General features: G+C 43.2%; 1 protein-coding gene across 1 annotated transcript; it reads left to right on the top strand.

The window, feature by feature from the left end:
• The first annotated feature begins 11,631 nt into the window (after window positions 1-11,631).
• LOC115578299 (uncharacterized) lies at window positions 11,632-16,126 on the top strand. The gene is made up of 13 exons (XM_030411186.1): window positions 11,632-11,764; window positions 12,224-12,372; window positions 13,037-13,140; window positions 13,225-13,500; window positions 13,673-13,766; window positions 13,961-14,028; window positions 14,170-14,523; window positions 14,649-14,684; window positions 14,785-14,940; window positions 15,022-15,085; window positions 15,527-15,589; window positions 15,793-15,864; window positions 15,989-16,126. The coding sequence occupies exons 2-10, from the start codon at window positions 12,225-12,227 to the stop codon at window positions 15,043-15,045; spliced, it is 1,260 nt and encodes a 419-aa protein (XP_030267046.1). The 5' UTR covers window positions 11,632-11,764; window position 12,224; the 3' UTR covers window positions 15,046-15,085; window positions 15,527-15,589; window positions 15,793-15,864; window positions 15,989-16,126.
• The last annotated feature ends 443 nt before the right edge of the window (window positions 16,127-16,569 follow it).

Raw genomic sequence — 16,569 nt, 5'->3', positions numbered from 1 at the left:
TGCCGAAGTGTTAGTGCCTCTGAAGTTCCTGTGATGTTGACCAAAAATGTCAGCTTTTGTTCTTTAAAAAATAAAACTTGTGTTGAGAGGCATATTTGTATGTGAATTTTTTGTAGGCTATTATATTTTGTTTCATATACATCATATGTTGATTTATTTAACGCTGATTTAAATGAGTATAATGAGTATAAGTAGTTGCTAAAGCTACTTTTTTTAGCAGTAGTTTTACAAACCACATTTCTCCAGGAGTAGAAATGCAGTTTGTTAAAACTACAGCCAGGCTGAACTACATGTAGTTTTACATGCTACGCTTGCAAACTAGCTTCCCCACTGCATATACAGTGTTAATATTTGATGGGCCCCGGGCCACTCTGCACTGAAAAAATTGGGCCTTAAGGTCGAAAAGGTTAAGAACCCCTGATTTAGAGGTGATCTAGATAGGATACACGTGCCTTGAAAGACAACAGTGCCATCTAGTGGCAACTTGTATCACGTACACCATAAAATCAGGTGCTTCTAAGCAAAATTGACCACTTCCTGTTGGACTGAGAGTGTGGGTGTAAATGAGTCATTAGTGCGTCTTGTCATGACACACATGCGTGCCAAATTTCATTCATGTACATGCATGTAGGGTGCCAAAATTGACCGCGATAAAACTTACTTCATGTTTCCAGTGGGTGGCGCTATGGATATGACACAGCATTGATGCACAGATCTATTCAGGGCGACTCCCTCTAGATTCCCTCTAGATTTGGCCGAGCTAGGAAATAATATGAAGGAGTTGTCAGGACTTGAAGCTTCAAGGCGAAGGATTGTTATGGCGGGCTCCACAACTGCCAGCAGGTATGACGTAGGATAAAGATTTCCATAAGTTTTCATCTTCAAGGTCAGAGGATGCTACTGAGTGACTTTGAAGTCTGTGGTGTTACATCTGTAGGAGGAGATAATTTAAGTACGAAGATTGGCAATATTTCAACATGGCGGCCAAAAGCAAAATGGCAGACTAATTATTGATGCTGAGATTTGTTCGGGGAGACAGCCTCTACAGTTACGAGCAGTTTGGTGTGGATAGGACATTGTATGTTGAAGTTATAAAGCCTAGATGCTTGACGGCGTGAGGACAAAATGGTTTCCACCGCACCGCCAACTTAACCTTGGCGCAGCTGAATGATTTCCATAACTTTTGTTCTTCGAGGCATGAAGAAAATTCCTGAGTTAATTTAAAGTCTGTGGTGTTTAAGCTCTAGGACAAGATAATTTTCAAAGTAGGCATGATTTGGACAAAAACGCCGCCACACATCTAAATGACTGCCTTCCTGTTGGACTGACACTAGGAGTCCAAATTGATTTTTTATGCGTCCAGTCATGAGGAATATGCGTACCAATTTTCGGCCTTCTATGTTACAAGTAGGAGGCGGGGCATCACAATAGGGGGCGCTACAGAGCCCACGCGTCACGGCCACACCTCATGACAACACAGATCTCATCAGGGTGACTCCCTCTGCATTCCTGAGAGATTTGGCCGAGATAAGACATTGTATGAAGAAGTTATGAGGACACGATGCTTTACGGCGAAGGATTTGAATTGACCAGCAGGTATGACGTAGGATAAAGATTTCCATTACTTTTCATCTTCAAGGTCAGAGGATGCTACTGAGTGACTTTGAAGTCGGTGGTGTTACATCTGTAGGAGGAGATAATTTAAGTACGAAGATTGGCGATATTTCAACATGGCGGCCAAAAGCAAAATGGCAGACTAAGTGTTGATGCTGAGATTTGTTCGGTGAGACAGCCTCTACAGTTACAAGCAGTTTGGTGTGGATAGGAAATTGTATGTTGAAGTTATAAAGCCTCGATGCTTGATGGCGTGAGGAAAAAATGGTTTCCACGGCCCCGCCTACTAAAGTTTGGCGCAGCTGAATGAATTCCATAACTTTTGTTCTCCAAGGCATGAACAAAATTACTGAGTTAATTTGAAGACTGTGGTGTTTAAGCTCTAGGACAAGATCATTTTCAAAGTAGGCATGAATTGGACAAAAACGCCGCCACACATCTAAATAGCTGACTTCCTGTTGGACTGACACTAGGGGTCCAAATGGGTTTTTTGTGCGTCTGGTCATGAGGAATCTGCATATTGAATTTCGTTCTTCTACGCACTTGTGGGAGGCGGAGATAAACATTAGGGGGCGCTACAGAGCCCACATGTCACGACCTCGCCCAAGGACACTCAATTATCAAATTTTTCGCTTAACGTGGGAGGCGGAGATAAACATTAGGGGGCGCTACAGAGCCCACATGTCACGACCTCGCCCAAGGACATTAAATTATCAAATTTTTCGCTTAACGTGACGCATATTCCAAATTTGGTGAGTTTTTGGGTATGCTCAGGCTTCTAAAACTGCAGTTAAAGCGCAGAAGAATAATAATAATAAGAATAATTTTTCCAATTTCAATAGGGACCTCACAGGTCGATGACCTGCTCGGGCCCTAATTAAAACTGCAAGCAGTGATGAACGGGCCCTCGCAGTCCGCGCGCACGTCGGGGCGTGCTGCTGTCGACGCACGCCGCCGTGGGGCTACCCCCACAACACCTTCCATTTCAGTTTTTCCTCGGTTTGGTGGGCTGTTCCTCCTGTCGGTAATAAAGAATGTCTGAAAGGGCTAGAAAGCTGAATGCAGTATTTAATTATCGTTGGAATAAGCAGAACAATGTCCAACATAACATTAGCAGAGGCAAAGTATGCTAAACAGCACGATGGCTTGACATACTGACTGTTAACTACAGATGTGTTCTGTGTTATTTGACCAAAGAAATCACTCAGTCGTTTCAAATCTCAGGGGAAGCCACTGCGTTCATCGTGGAAAAGTTGGGCAGAATCACAACTACAGACATCTTGTTGTGTGCCACATTGACAGGGCAGACCCAACACACAAATGGCATTCTTATCAAACTGGCTTATTTAAACATTGTGTGCTGTGGCTTACTACCACTGACTTATCCATTATGTGGCTCTAAACATTACCCTTCAATTATTCCATGTTGTAATGTGCAATTTAGACAAAACTTCCTGCAAATGCCATGTACATCTGACTATGTTTGTGATCAATGCAGATAAATGAGTGTCAAATGATGCTTCACTTGCCTTCGTTCAAAAATGTATGTATGGCTGTCTATGAATGTCATGCTTTTGATCTAAGTTCTCCTTTGTTTGCTAGTTTTTATTCCATAAAGTGCATGCAGCCACATTTTGAAGTTTCAATAAAATCTGATAAATTTGAGGCTGACTTCCTGCCATAGAATGAAATTATCTAAAGGTTATCCAGAGGTCGCTCAGCACAAAGGACACCTGTGACTTGAAAGACAACACTGCCATCTAGTGGCGACTTGTGTCACTCACAGCTTGTAGGAGCCCTAATGGAATGAGATTAAAACTAATTTATGTTTCCAGTGGGTAGGGCTATGGATATGACAGAGTATTGATGCACAGATCTATTCAGGGCGACCCCCCTCGATTCCCTCTAGATTTGGCCTAGATAGGAAATAGTATGAAGGAGTTATCAGGACTTGATGCTTCATGGCGAAGGATTGTTATGGCGGGCTCCGCAACTGTCAGCAGGAATGACGTAGGATAAAGATTTCCATAACTTTTCATCTTCAAGGTCAGAGGATGCTACTGAGTGACTTTGAAGTCGGTGGTGTTACATCTGTAGGAGGAGATAATTTAAGTACGAAGATTGGCGTAATTCAACATGGCGGCCAAACGCAAAATGGCAGACTAAGTATTCATGCTGAGATTTGTTCGGGGAGACAGCATCTACAGTTACAAGCAGTTTGGTGTGGATAGGACATTGTATGTTGAAGTTATAAAGCCTCGATGCTTGACGGCGTGAGGACAAAATGGTTTCCACCGCACCGCCAACATAACCATCGCGCATTTGAATGATTTCCACAAATGTTGTTCTTCGAGGCATGAAGAAAATTACTGAGTTAATTTGAAGACTGTGGTGTTTAAGCTCTAGGACAAGATAATTTTCAAAGTAGGCATGAATTGGACAAAAACGCCGCCACACATCTAAATAGCTGACTTCCTGTTGGAGTGACACTAGGGGTCCCACTGGGTTTTTTGTGCGTCTGGTCATGAGGAATCTGCAAATTGAATTTCGTTCTTCTACGCACTTGTGGGAGGCGGAGATAAACATTAGGGGGCGCTACAGAGCCCGCAGGTCACGACCACGCCCAACGACATTGAATTATCAAATTTTTCGCTTAACGTGACGAATGTTCCAAATTTGGTGAGTTTTTGGGTATGTACAGGCTTCCAAAACTGCAGTTAAAGCGCAACGGAAAAATAATAACCAAGAATAATCCTTCCAATTACAATAGGGACCTCACAGGTCGATGACCTGCTCGGGCCCTAATTAAATAATGGCACATTTAATTCAGTAATGACACAATTAATAAATGATTTAATGGTGTATGTATGTATTTAATTGTCGCACTTGTAGTCCTCCATAGAGGGAATCCAAGGAGGGAGATTAGTTATTCAGTATAGTGGCATCATTGCTCTGCCCTAACACAGTGATATACATCTCTTAAACTACATTTTTGCCGGCAGCTAACTACAACTGTGATATTTGAAAGTGTACAATGCCATCGTGTCAGTTATGTTCCTTTAGTTGCGTAGTATTAGTTTTTATACAGGCCAGAAGTGTGTGGTCTTTACAGCTGTAACTCTTTTGCAGCAAACGGAGTCATATAGACGGGCAAGTTGGGTGATTTTAAGAGTCATGACCCTATGGAATTGTTTATCATAACTAACATGAAAGACACACAATGACGTCTGAGGGGATTTAGTAGTGTGGTGTCATTTGCCCACTTAGCCTATGACAAATATAAAGGTATAGGCGATATAGTTTGTGTAAGCATTGAAATGAAATCTGTTTATGAAAAGCCTGTAATGCAGGACACATGTTTTGGGTAACGTAATAGTGGTGTAATGACATATATGTCCAGCAGAGAGCGCCTGCAGAGAGCTGAAACAGTAGCTGTCAGGATGTGTCAGTTAAGGGCGAAGAAACTATTAGTTAGCAACAGAGCACAATTCCTAACATAATTTTAGGAGCCTTCAAGTTACAATGTAGTTGTTGTCCAACAGTTGTAGCCAGCTAGTGTTGTTTTAGTGCTGTCGTTTGCATACAGTAAGGAGTTTCCGCATTGTGCTTTACTTTGAAAAGTACCCGGCTGCTGTAGTCTCGTCCGGTGTCCTTGTGCGTCTTTCTCCTGGCGCTATTTGCTCAGTGCAGCTAACTAACTGTCTTCGTGAAGTATACAGCGTTATACACTATCTGTAATGTGTTTGTTCAGAGTGATGGCTAGTGAACAAGTGGGGTGTTTAGTCGTAATATTGGTCTCAATGGCGAAGGCATTTGTTCTTGGCAACGCTCAAATTGTTAGTAAATTTACGTGACACGTTGTACTATGTGTAGAATGAGAGCTGGTTGTCGGTAAATAGGTAAGAGTGTACGTATTTGCTGCGCTGTACTGTGAGGTGCATAGGGATATAGTGGTGAAGCATTCAGTGTATCCTTTAACCAGTATTGTGAAAGGGTCTTACGTGTCACGCGTGTGATTGTGAGACTGGGGAAACGGCAACGGTGTTGATCGCATAGTGTCAGAGCGGAGTAATAACGAGTTGTAAACAGTCACAGTAATGAAAAGGATATAAGAAGCGGCTGTAGTTATAAAGCGCACGAGAACCACGGCTGTTTGTATCGTAATAAAAGGAGTAAAACCTCAGTACAGGGACGGCGTGAAACGGTACCCCAGTAGTAATTATGTGAAAGAAGCGGAAAAGGTGTTGGGACAGTTAACGGGACGTGGAGGCGCATGCGTGTTTACACACATTCTCGTTTGTAGTCACTGTGGCGTCGGGGAGGCAGCGTTCATGTGGGGGAGGGAAGTGGAAAAAGAAGGAGTTAGATTGGTTGTTGAGTACAGACAGCTGTGATTGGTGCGACGGGGAAGGGACAGCGGTCAAGTAGTCAGGTTCGGTGAGGGTCCTGCAGTAGTTGTGGAGCAGACAACGGTAGGTGCGTTTAGTGGCATACAGTGACTAATTATCAAGCAAAAGTTAATATACGTGTACAAAATAGTAACGTTGGGTGTTGTGAATGGCGGTCCTTGAAGCGAGGATAGTTAACATGCTGGTAGTGTTAGGAATGTGTGTATGACGGTGTTATAGCAAGGTGGTTAGCTCTTTATGTAACGTCAATGGTGCTACGGGTTGTGAACGTTATAGCCGGGTGAAATAAGGATATAGGACAGCATGATTGAAAGAATGCGAAAGTGTGCGGTACTGTCCACTGTGTATGAACTAGAGTGGTGTATTCTGGCTTTCACAGGAGTGAGAATGGCGACGTGGAATTCACCAAGCAAATTTGAAAAGGTCGACGAGCCGGAGGTGTCGCGCGTGCGAACCGACATACAACTGATGTGTGTGAGTACGAATGTTATGTCGCAAAAGTACAGCAGCAGGGTGAATGATAGAAGTGTTATAGCACCCAGACAATGCGGTGTAGTTGTGATATGTTGTGGAAGAGCCAGCACTTTATATGTTTGTATTCTAACGATAAGAGCGCATATTCATGTTGCGGGGCGATTGCGTCAGCCGGAGGTGGCGCGCCATTTTGAGTCTGCGGTAAGATGTCGAAAGGTTAACTGTGGTGATATCTGTCATAGAAGACATAACATGTGTCTCTGTGTTGTGTGTATAGTATGCTGCAAGGGACGAAGCTGTGCCAGCGGAGGAGCGCTATCGACAAACGGTCCACACCGGCGGACTTGCCATAGCAGTAATCGCGAAGCTGGTCCGCCGAAGTCGGGCAGCCGAGCAGCGCGCAGCCTATCTCAGCCGCCGGCTCAAGGAGCGTGACGCGACAATCCGGCAGCAGGCGGAGAAGTTGACACAGTTACACTGTGAGTCGACGCCGTTTGTTGATGGTAAGTTGCGCGAAAGTTGTAGATTTAGACGAAAACAAGTGTGGAGAATGTGTAAGCTGTGGTATAACGGAGTGTTTATTGTGTTTTTGGTAGATGTAAATGAGGCAGAAATGCTGGCGGTGGTGGAGGAGGTGGAGCAGCAGCTTGAACGAGTAGCTGATGACGGTGTCAGGGAGGTGATGGATGTTACGCCGAGGGAACTGTCAGAGGACGAGGAGTGAAGGTGGCTGGACCGGATGGTCATGAGGAGGAGATGCATCTGCAGGCAGATGCCAGGGATGGTGAGTAGCAGTGATGAGTAAGTGTAAACGTTGGCTGTCTGTATTTGGTGTCGCAGTGTAGTGAAAGAGTGTTGGTTGACAAGGCGTTGTTTGTGTTTTGTAGGTGGAGTGGATGGCGAGGCAACTGATGGTGGCTATGGACGAAAAGATGCCGTTGTGTGATGTGTGCTGTGGTGTAATTAAAGGTGTGGTTTGACATTACAGTTGGTGGTGTTTTTTTGTTGGAGCGAGTGTAACAATGATGATGATAATTACATACCGTATTATTTACCAAACATGTAAAACTTATAAAACCTGTGTCCTTCCACAATGTGTGCTACTTGACACCAAATTTGCTAGAGAGCTTCTTCAGACTGTCCTCCTCACAAGTTGTTCTCGAAATTTTGAGATCCAAAAAATAAGCCTGCAGTGCATCAAATTGTCAGACTGCAAACAGTACTGTAACTATATACTATCACATTCTTGCTTAATACATTTTCAACCTTCCTGTTAAGATCTGAGAATATTCTGGAGTCATGGTTGAGAAGTCTGGCAAGTATCAGAATCTAATCTCCAAACCAGATTTTTTGAGAACATTGTGTTTTCTGCTGTCATGGAAACAAGTGGAGGCAATGTAAGAGTGGCAGTTTTAAACATCAGATATTGTCCTTTGAAGTAAAACACTTAGGTTTAAAAGCAAACTACCAACATGTCCATGTTGTCAAGAAGCAATTATGCATAGTCAGAGTTGTGCGCAGGGAACAGAATTCCGGACATGGTGACCATTTTTGAAATTTGCCTAGACAACAGCTGCCCAGACAGTGACTCCCTGAGTGGACCAAAGGAGCTACGCAGCTGGTCTCAATTCCGGCCAACTCGCTTAGGGAGGTAAAAGCTGGTTCTTGGTGTCAGGGGTTGTAGGTTCGAGACCCAGCAAGGATGAAGATGATGACAGCGCAAAATATCAGATGTCCTCAACATGAAATACAAGACAAATGTCCTGATGGTGGCATCACAGCAAGCCTCTAAATTAAATAAAAACAAATAGCTTGGACTGGACCATGGGTGAAAGCTAACCAGATTTTGCATAAAGGTCCAGTGTTGTGACATGACAGATTACCCCAGCTATAAACCCAAGCCAGTAGGCCTGATGGTGGTGCAACAGCAAGCATTTACAGTGCAAACATTGAAAATTCATAACACATCAACCTGCTCGCACTTTCACTTTATTAGAGTGTATATCCAATATTAAAGAAAATTTTGTACATGTACATCTCTTGAAATAATGAAGGCCATCACTGCATTCTGCTGTCATGTGAATGATTGCAGGCAGTTCTCCTATCATTTTTTTATACAGGCCAAAAGTGTTTAGTAAAGACAGCTGTAATTTGTGTACAGCAAACAGAGTTACATAGGCAGGGTTAAGTGACGGTTTTCCACAATCCATAGCAAGTTGGGTGATTTTAAGTGACATGACCCTATGGAAGTGTTTAACATCTAAATAACTTGAAAGACACACCATGACGACTGAGAGAATTCAGCAGTGTGGTGTAATGTCATCCCTAAGCCTCTCGCAAATACGATGTTATAGTTGTATATTGTTCGTGCTATGTATTAAAATGAAACCTGTATATAAAAAGACAGTAATGCAGGGCTCATGCCCTGGGTAATGTACAATTGCTGAAATGACGGCGTTTGTCCAGCAGAGTGCGCCAGAATGGGGCTAAAACAGTGAAAGCTGCTTAAACTGTAAAGCGGTAGATGACAGCTACCAACATTACTGTAGCTGTCATCTTTTCAATAGACACACAAACAGCAGTGACCAAAAGTTACATCGTAGTCGTACAAGAGAAGTAGCCATCATGTGTAGACGTTGCAACACTTCAGTGCGGTGTCATCACGATGGTAGCACACATCAATGTAGAATAGAAGATGTGGTAGGTTTGTCCAAGCAAAGGGAAACTGTGAAAACTTACGGTAATAATGTAAGGAGTACGTGTGTAAAGCGCCATACCAACGGAGACAGTATTAAACAGCGGTGGCAGTAATGCACATGATTAAGGAGAAGGAAAGTTGAATGGGTTATGTTACATTTAAAATAATAATCATGTAACACATGCATGCGTGTATTTCTCCTCATTTCTGCAGTGAGGACACGTACCGTCCGTTATATTATCCATGCATAGACAAATGATTAAGTTAAAGGGGTTTGATAGAAAGGAGCGAAGGGTGAAGTGACGTGCAGGGAATGTCCTTGGCCAGGTTGCGAACCCGGGTCCCCGGCGTCTGTGGAATGCGCGCAAACCATGCGCTACTGACAACTATTCTCTGTGGTCGTCATAGTGAAGGCAGAGAGGCAGCGCGTCACAGGGGAGGACGGAAGGGAAAGCCACAAGTGATTCTAGCTTCAGGAAAGGGGAAACGGTCAAGTGACCAGGTTTGGCGAGAGTCCTGCAGTAGCTGTGTTGTGTGTTATGTAACCAAACATATCATACCGTTACTTCAAACCGCAGGGGACTGTCAGATCTGTTTGAGCTTCAGGAATTCCTGATGTCCTTTATAATCCTCGTGCTTGTGAAGGAAGAGGAGAAGCGGCTCTGGTTTATGTCCGGCTGAGAGGACCGTGGAGGGGTAAACCTGCTATTGAACCCACAGTAATGTTATCAATATTATCATTATTAGCTAGCTAACAGTTTGGGGTAATTAATACAGATACACTACGTTAATGCTGACATATAATATGACACATATGATTTTATTCTGATTTTAAAGGCATTGTATTTAAAACGTTTGGTAGATAGTTTTGTTTGCTTTAATGTATTATGATTATTAAAATATAATTAGAGTATGAAATTATAATGCTTGCCTCTTTTTAAAAACATTTTTAATGACCTGGCAGCCATTGATCGAGTCAGAACTGCAGACCCAGTTGACAGAAGATGTGGTGGACAGAGGAGACTGGACCCCCAAACACCCTGAGTACTGACCCAGATGATGTCCCACTGACACCATCCAGCCCAGCAGCACTGCAGGGACTCCTGCTCAGCCTGTAACTGTACATTATCTCTAACTGTGTTAATATTGTTTTTAATAATTGTTTTTGTTAATAGTTTATAATAATCTGTAAATAGTAATTTATGCTGTAATTTCGTAAATAGTTGTAAATATTCAGACCTGAAGAATAAACTAAAACATTCAGTCCCTTGTTGTCCCTGAAAAGTAACACTTGATGCTGTTTACTGTTATAAATTGTACTTAAGCTGTAAATAATGAATGGAATAGACAACGTGTTACAATAGAACATTACAACAATATTTTATTTAATGAATTACATAAAATGAACAATTATGAACAAATAATACAAAAAGAACCCATACATTAACTAAATAACAACAGCTATAATGTAAGGAATGTCCTCTGGAGCAGAGAAGAGCCTCTCCATCCTCTATGCAGCCTTATGTCCTCCTTCATCATTCTCCTCCTCTTCCTCCTCTCTGTTTGCTCCCTAAAACACAATGAAATGTAAAAGACGTTTTGTGTTACGTCAACAGACAAAAGAGATCAAATACAGCAAAAAATATATAATCATCATCGAGGATAATACTATCCTGAATGTCGAGGATAATCCTAAACTTAGCTCTTTATTCTATTCTAACATTTAACTAGACTTTACAGTGTTACAGTCTGAAATAAAGCAGCCTGATCTAAATCTGTTCATCATGGGCCATTTAGTGAAGTAAAGATAATCTCTAACATCTCCACAGATCACAGTCAGATATAAAATACAAGTCAACCTCTGAACGTTTTACGTTTGAAAGTGAAGGCTTTTAAGGCTTTACTGCCAAAGGGATCAAGCAGAGCTTTACCGACGTCTTTTAACTGAAATGTGGAGGTGTTAATGTCCCTTGAAGTTCAACATATCTGGCGTTGGATGTTCAAAGGAGTAAAAACCGCGTATAAACCCAATACTTACATTTAAATACGAGATCTGCGCCCTTTGAGGTCGCCGTTATGTATTTATTTATTTATTTATTCTCCTCGGGCGCGCGATGAATCTTGGGATATGTGAGACCACGAAGTGTAGTAGCGGTGCACACTCCAAAAACAGGTACAAGGAGTGCGCATTTGTGGGGTGCATTATGAGAACACTTCGAATTGGGACACCCTTCGCAGCGGTATAATGACGTAATCGCACTTCAAATGCGCACTGGAAGTGTGCAGACCCTGAATTGGGACACAGCTCGTGTGTCCATTACAACCGGAGAGCTTCCTGGCAGCCCGGCATGCAATGCGGCAGCCGGAAGAGGCGTGTCCTCGCGGACATATAGACCGTCAGCGGCAGCCACTCAGCACCACTTTTTTCTCCGATCGACATACTGCGGCTGCAGAGTAGTTGGAGGATTCAGCGGTTTTTTTGGCGTTTACATTGCTGGATCATCTTGCAGTGTTATCCCAGCGAATCTTTTGTTATCTTTGTCTTCACTTCGGCGACTAATCTAACAAGGTAAGCAGCTTTCAGCTTTTCACCCAAACTGGCAAATCTCTAGGTCTGAGCAGTCACAGAGACGTTCTAATGGTAGTCATTAGGCAGGATACTGCGCGGAAAACTGGATCCATGTGGAAGCAATGCGCTGTATTTATGTCCGAAATACCGTGTCTTTGTTTGCATCCGTGAAACTGTGTATACCTTTTGGTGTATCAACTTCGTAAACGGTATCGGCCTGGAGGTAACTTAACGTACAGCGTTGGATGTCTCTCCGCCATGTTGTGTCTTTGTCTGTTCGTGCGAGGTCGGTGTGTCCTTTGTGTAGACGCGTCCCTAGCAAAATGTGCACGCTAGCTCTCATAACAGCAGTGAAAGTTGTCCGTAAACGTCGCTGTGATGATGTGTGTGTGTGTGTGTGTGAAGACCTATGTACACCGCAGCTATGCCGTAAATATTATGTTGTTTTGATCGTTTTAGGATGCCTCTCTCCAAATCTCGCAAGCGTTCCGAAGCGGCGAAGAAGAGGATAGCGGCGAGGCAGAAGAAGGAGGAGGGGGAGGGGAGTGAGGGACCGCCCAAGATCGTGATGATGGGTCCACAAGGCCCCCCCCCTACTTTGCCCACCGGTGAGTGTCCCCATTGATTTATGCTAATGTATTTTGGTCTCAAGGTGTTGCTGTTGAGGACGAGTTGGTGTTGTGGTGTAGTGATCTAATAGCTGGACCATTATCAGATGATAAACAACATGGCTTCTGTAAGAATCTTGTGTGTTATAAGGAGAAATGTGCTTACATCAGATGCAACACTATAAAACACAATGTCCGATGTCCACGTGTATTGTAAATGCTCAAAAATGTCACTGTTATATCTCAAGGTTGAATACAAATGTAATTTATTACCGATCACAATTCTATGCACATTCAGCATCCCAAATGGTGACTTCATTGGCGTTAAAATTGTAATTTTATTGATTTAAAGACGTGTGCGCATTACTAGGGGAACTGGGTAAAATAGTAAGGGAAATATTTTAGAGATGATCGTGTCAAATAATTTTGATAAGTATATATGTTCTTGATGGTGTTGACAAAAATCCAAAGGTGGTCCAACAAATACAATTTACAACAGTAAAACATGTTAGGATATTCAAAACTTCAATACAAAAATGTATTTATAAATTGTAGAAGTTATCCAAATTTTTTGTGTAAAAAGCAAAATGTGTTGTATGTCTTGTCTCAAGAATCACTGTACTGTCAGTACAATAACTAACAATGAGTGTGTGTTTTCTCATAGTGAAAGGAACTGGACGGAGGCACCGTGTGAATGACTGGGAGAAGGTTGGTGCCAGTGGTCGACCTCACAAGGTCGTTCTTCCTGAAAAGGAAAAGGATCACCCGGTAACAGCTATTTCTAACGTATGCACACAATCTTTTGTGAAATCTTTTGGACTGCTTTTTCAGTATTATGTTCTGTTGTTTTAGGCGGTGCTGATAGTTGGTGACTCCCACTTGCGAAGCTGTGTTGATCGCATTGTGCCAATGGATGCCATGGGGGGCTGCACCTTTGGCTTCTCGTCCACACCAGGTGCCAGTGCGAAGGACTTGCGGAAGGAGGTGGTGGCAATGAAGCTGCCGGACTCAGTTGACGCATTGTGTCTATTGGCTCCAAGCAACAACCTGACATCTAGCAGGACCATTGTTGAAGCAGGGGAGGATTTTGCCAAGCTGCTATCCGTAGTCTGCAGTCTAGGCCGCCCGGTAAGCCAGCAATGGGGATTCTGAGTGATGCAAACAAAGTGGTTGTTGATTTCATCAGAGTCATCTGTAATGAAGCACACAGTTGTTTGCCATGTAAACGTTGTAATATTGAAACAATATACCATGTAGTAAGCAAGAATTTTGTCCTGAAAACTTGTCTGTGCTTTTGTAGGTCTTTGTGGTGGGCTTTCCTCGACGTTTGAATGTTGACATGGAACTTCAGAACCTCCTGTCTGACATCTACCACAGGAAGGCTGCTTTAGAAGGTATGTGTTTAGTGGCAAAATTGACTACAAGGTGAGGAAGTGAGGGTGTTGAAACTGTGCATTACAGACATAGCTACTGTACAGCCACTTGATATTGTATATCCACAAGGTCAAGGCACTGCTCTGAGGATGTGTCATTGTATATTGTCTATAGCTGTGAGCTGTGGACTGAAGTTGCTGATGCTCTTTTGCAGGTGTGAAGTATTTTGACATAGCAGAGTACTTTCCTACCTCTCAACTTGACCTCTGGAGCAAAGACGGTGTAAGTACTGACATTGTTGATGAGAGGCAAATTAATAACTCAAATGTGTGTTGTGATTATTGTAAAGAGCATCAGGGAGGTTGACAGATGACAGTGAAAAGAGTTTATAGTAATAGTCTGTGGAAATGGCGTGTTTTGCAGGTCCATCTGAGTGACAACTTTTGGATGCCCAAACTTGTGGAATGCCTTGCGTACTTTGCATATTTGGCACTGATTCCTTGTAAGCCAAATGCAGACATGTTTCGCCTGCTAGCAGCACCCAAGCAGCGCGTCAGGCGTCGTCCAGTGGTGGCTGGGTCAGGTATGGTGTCCTTGGGAAGTGAAACCATGCCAGGACCCAGGTGCCAGATCAAGCCTCAAGTGGTGGTGACTAGGTCAGTTAAGGTGGATTCGCCCAGGCGGAAGCGCAAGGCTCAGCCGGTGGTGGCTGACAAAGTTAAGGTGGCTAAGCCCAGGGAATCCTTCGACTGGCAGCTAGTTGGAGGCAACAAGCGGGTAAGCACATGTTTACTGTTCATGTAAATGCTGATGTGGATGATTTGAGGACAATTGTTGGCTGTGACTACTATGATAAGCATTATTAGTTGTTTATATATTCATTGTGCTCTTTTTGTCAACAGACTCGCAACTCCCCAAAGAGCCGCAACCAGCAGCAGGTTGGTGTGACTTTCTTTTCTGATAAGTAGAAGGAAGAATGTGGACAAGTAATACAGACAGCAGTAATGTAATCTTCTGTCCTCGGGTTGTGTTTGCCAGGAGCTTTTCTCAGATGAGGACTGCATTCCAGTTTCACCTGTGCGGTTTCCCAGTGCTTTTTTGGATGCTGGTCTTGAGGACATGCCATCCAGTTCAGAGGTGCTGCCATCCTCTTCTGCACGTGTGTTTACCACTGCTCGCCGTCCAAGCAAGAGGGTAAATAGAATTGTGTTGAGCGTGAAGTCTTGAGTTAACTGTGGCATTTCCAGAAAATAATGTGTGGTAATTGTTTTGTAGGTCGTCCCAGCCAGAGAATCCTAAACGGTCCTGTGCTGAGCTGAAACGGAAGGCTTTCCATCAGGTGTGTAATTCTTGTGCTTGCTTATGATGATTTTATGTGTGCGTGGTCTGTGTGGTCCATTGTTTTGGGAAAGACTGCTGCTATAAATGGTACATTGAGTCACACACACAGTTAAGACAAATGCTATTATGATTTCAAGTCTAATGAATTGCACTAACAGAATGTAAAGCCAAAGACCATTGCAGACTGTGGTGTAAACACCTGGTTTTACAGTGTCAGAAGTGATTCTGACATGACTAATGCCTTAGCTGCATTAGCATGGACATGTATAAGCAAATAGTACTTGCATACATGTAGTCAGGATTGTGCAGTGGTTTGTCAGTGGTTGCATAGTGCTACAAGTATGTTTTGGATTTTTATACATGTCATAAAAGGCTTCGTACTGGTGTACTGCCATCCGAGTGTTCAGTGAGTAACTTATGTATTGTTCTTTTCTTATAGGTCGCCCAGCCAGAGATTTCTAAACGGTCCTGCGCTGAGCCGAAACGGAAGGCCTTCCATCAGGTGTGTAACTCTTTTGATAATGTACTGGCTTCAATACAATGACAAGCAAACTAGTATAGGTACTGATATTGTAAGGATGATTTTATACATAGTTGATGGACTGTGGTTGCTAAGTATTTGTTCTTGCCAGCAGTCTGAAATATGTACCTCTCCTTCAGTTTTTGGTATTACTGTGTTTGAGTTAAATTTGTGTTTGACTTCAGGTGGAGGCAACACCTGACATAGAGTTGTCTGCAGGCGCGTCAGCTCTTCCAGCGCCGGCAGTTTGCGGCAAGGTAACTTGTGTATTTTGTAGTACCAGATGAGGCATGGCTGGTATTTTGAGTTGGATAACGTAAATAATTGTGACACAAGCAAAATTTGATTGATGCATGTCTTGTGTTACTTTATTGCTTTTAGGTGAAGGCTGCTACGGCCACGGTGGAATTTTTCCCTCAAGAGATGGCATCTCCCAGTGCTTGGGAGGCAATTCTTATGGATGATGGATTCCAGCTACGCACATCACCAAGCGAAGCTGCGCAAACATCACCCCCTGTGCGTTCCAGTTTAACTGGAACGTTTCATCAGGGGAATCAAAGGTTTGTATATTGGGGAGTTCAGTGTATGGCTGTAGGATTGGTAAGCTTGGCAGTACATACTGTAAAGAGTGTGTTTTCATGGGATAGGGACACACTTGACAAAGTTGTAGTTGAAGGCGACAAGTTGTATACATCATTGCGAAACAGCGGGCGCATCAGTGCTTCAGCAGAAATGTTGTCTGTTCCGGATTTGCCAAAGCAGCACGATGTTGAAGGGCAGCATTTCCAGTTTGAGTATGGTAACGACTTTGTCAGCGGTGTTGTAGATGTAACAGAGAGTGTGGACATTGAGGAAGGTAGACAAACATCTCTGCTAAAAGGGTTGACAGACTTGTTTGCTAGGTATGACACGTGTTTGTTGACACTGGACATGTATTCGTGTGCACTCATTTCTCAGAGAGG

This window comes from Sparus aurata, chromosome 3 (genome assembly GCF_900880675.1).
Source record: "Sparus aurata chromosome 3, fSpaAur1.1, whole genome shotgun sequence".
NCBI classification, from domain to species: Eukaryota; Metazoa; Chordata; class Actinopteri; order Spariformes; family Sparidae; genus Sparus; species Sparus aurata.
This window is presented reverse-complemented; position numbering and strand designations above follow the sequence as displayed.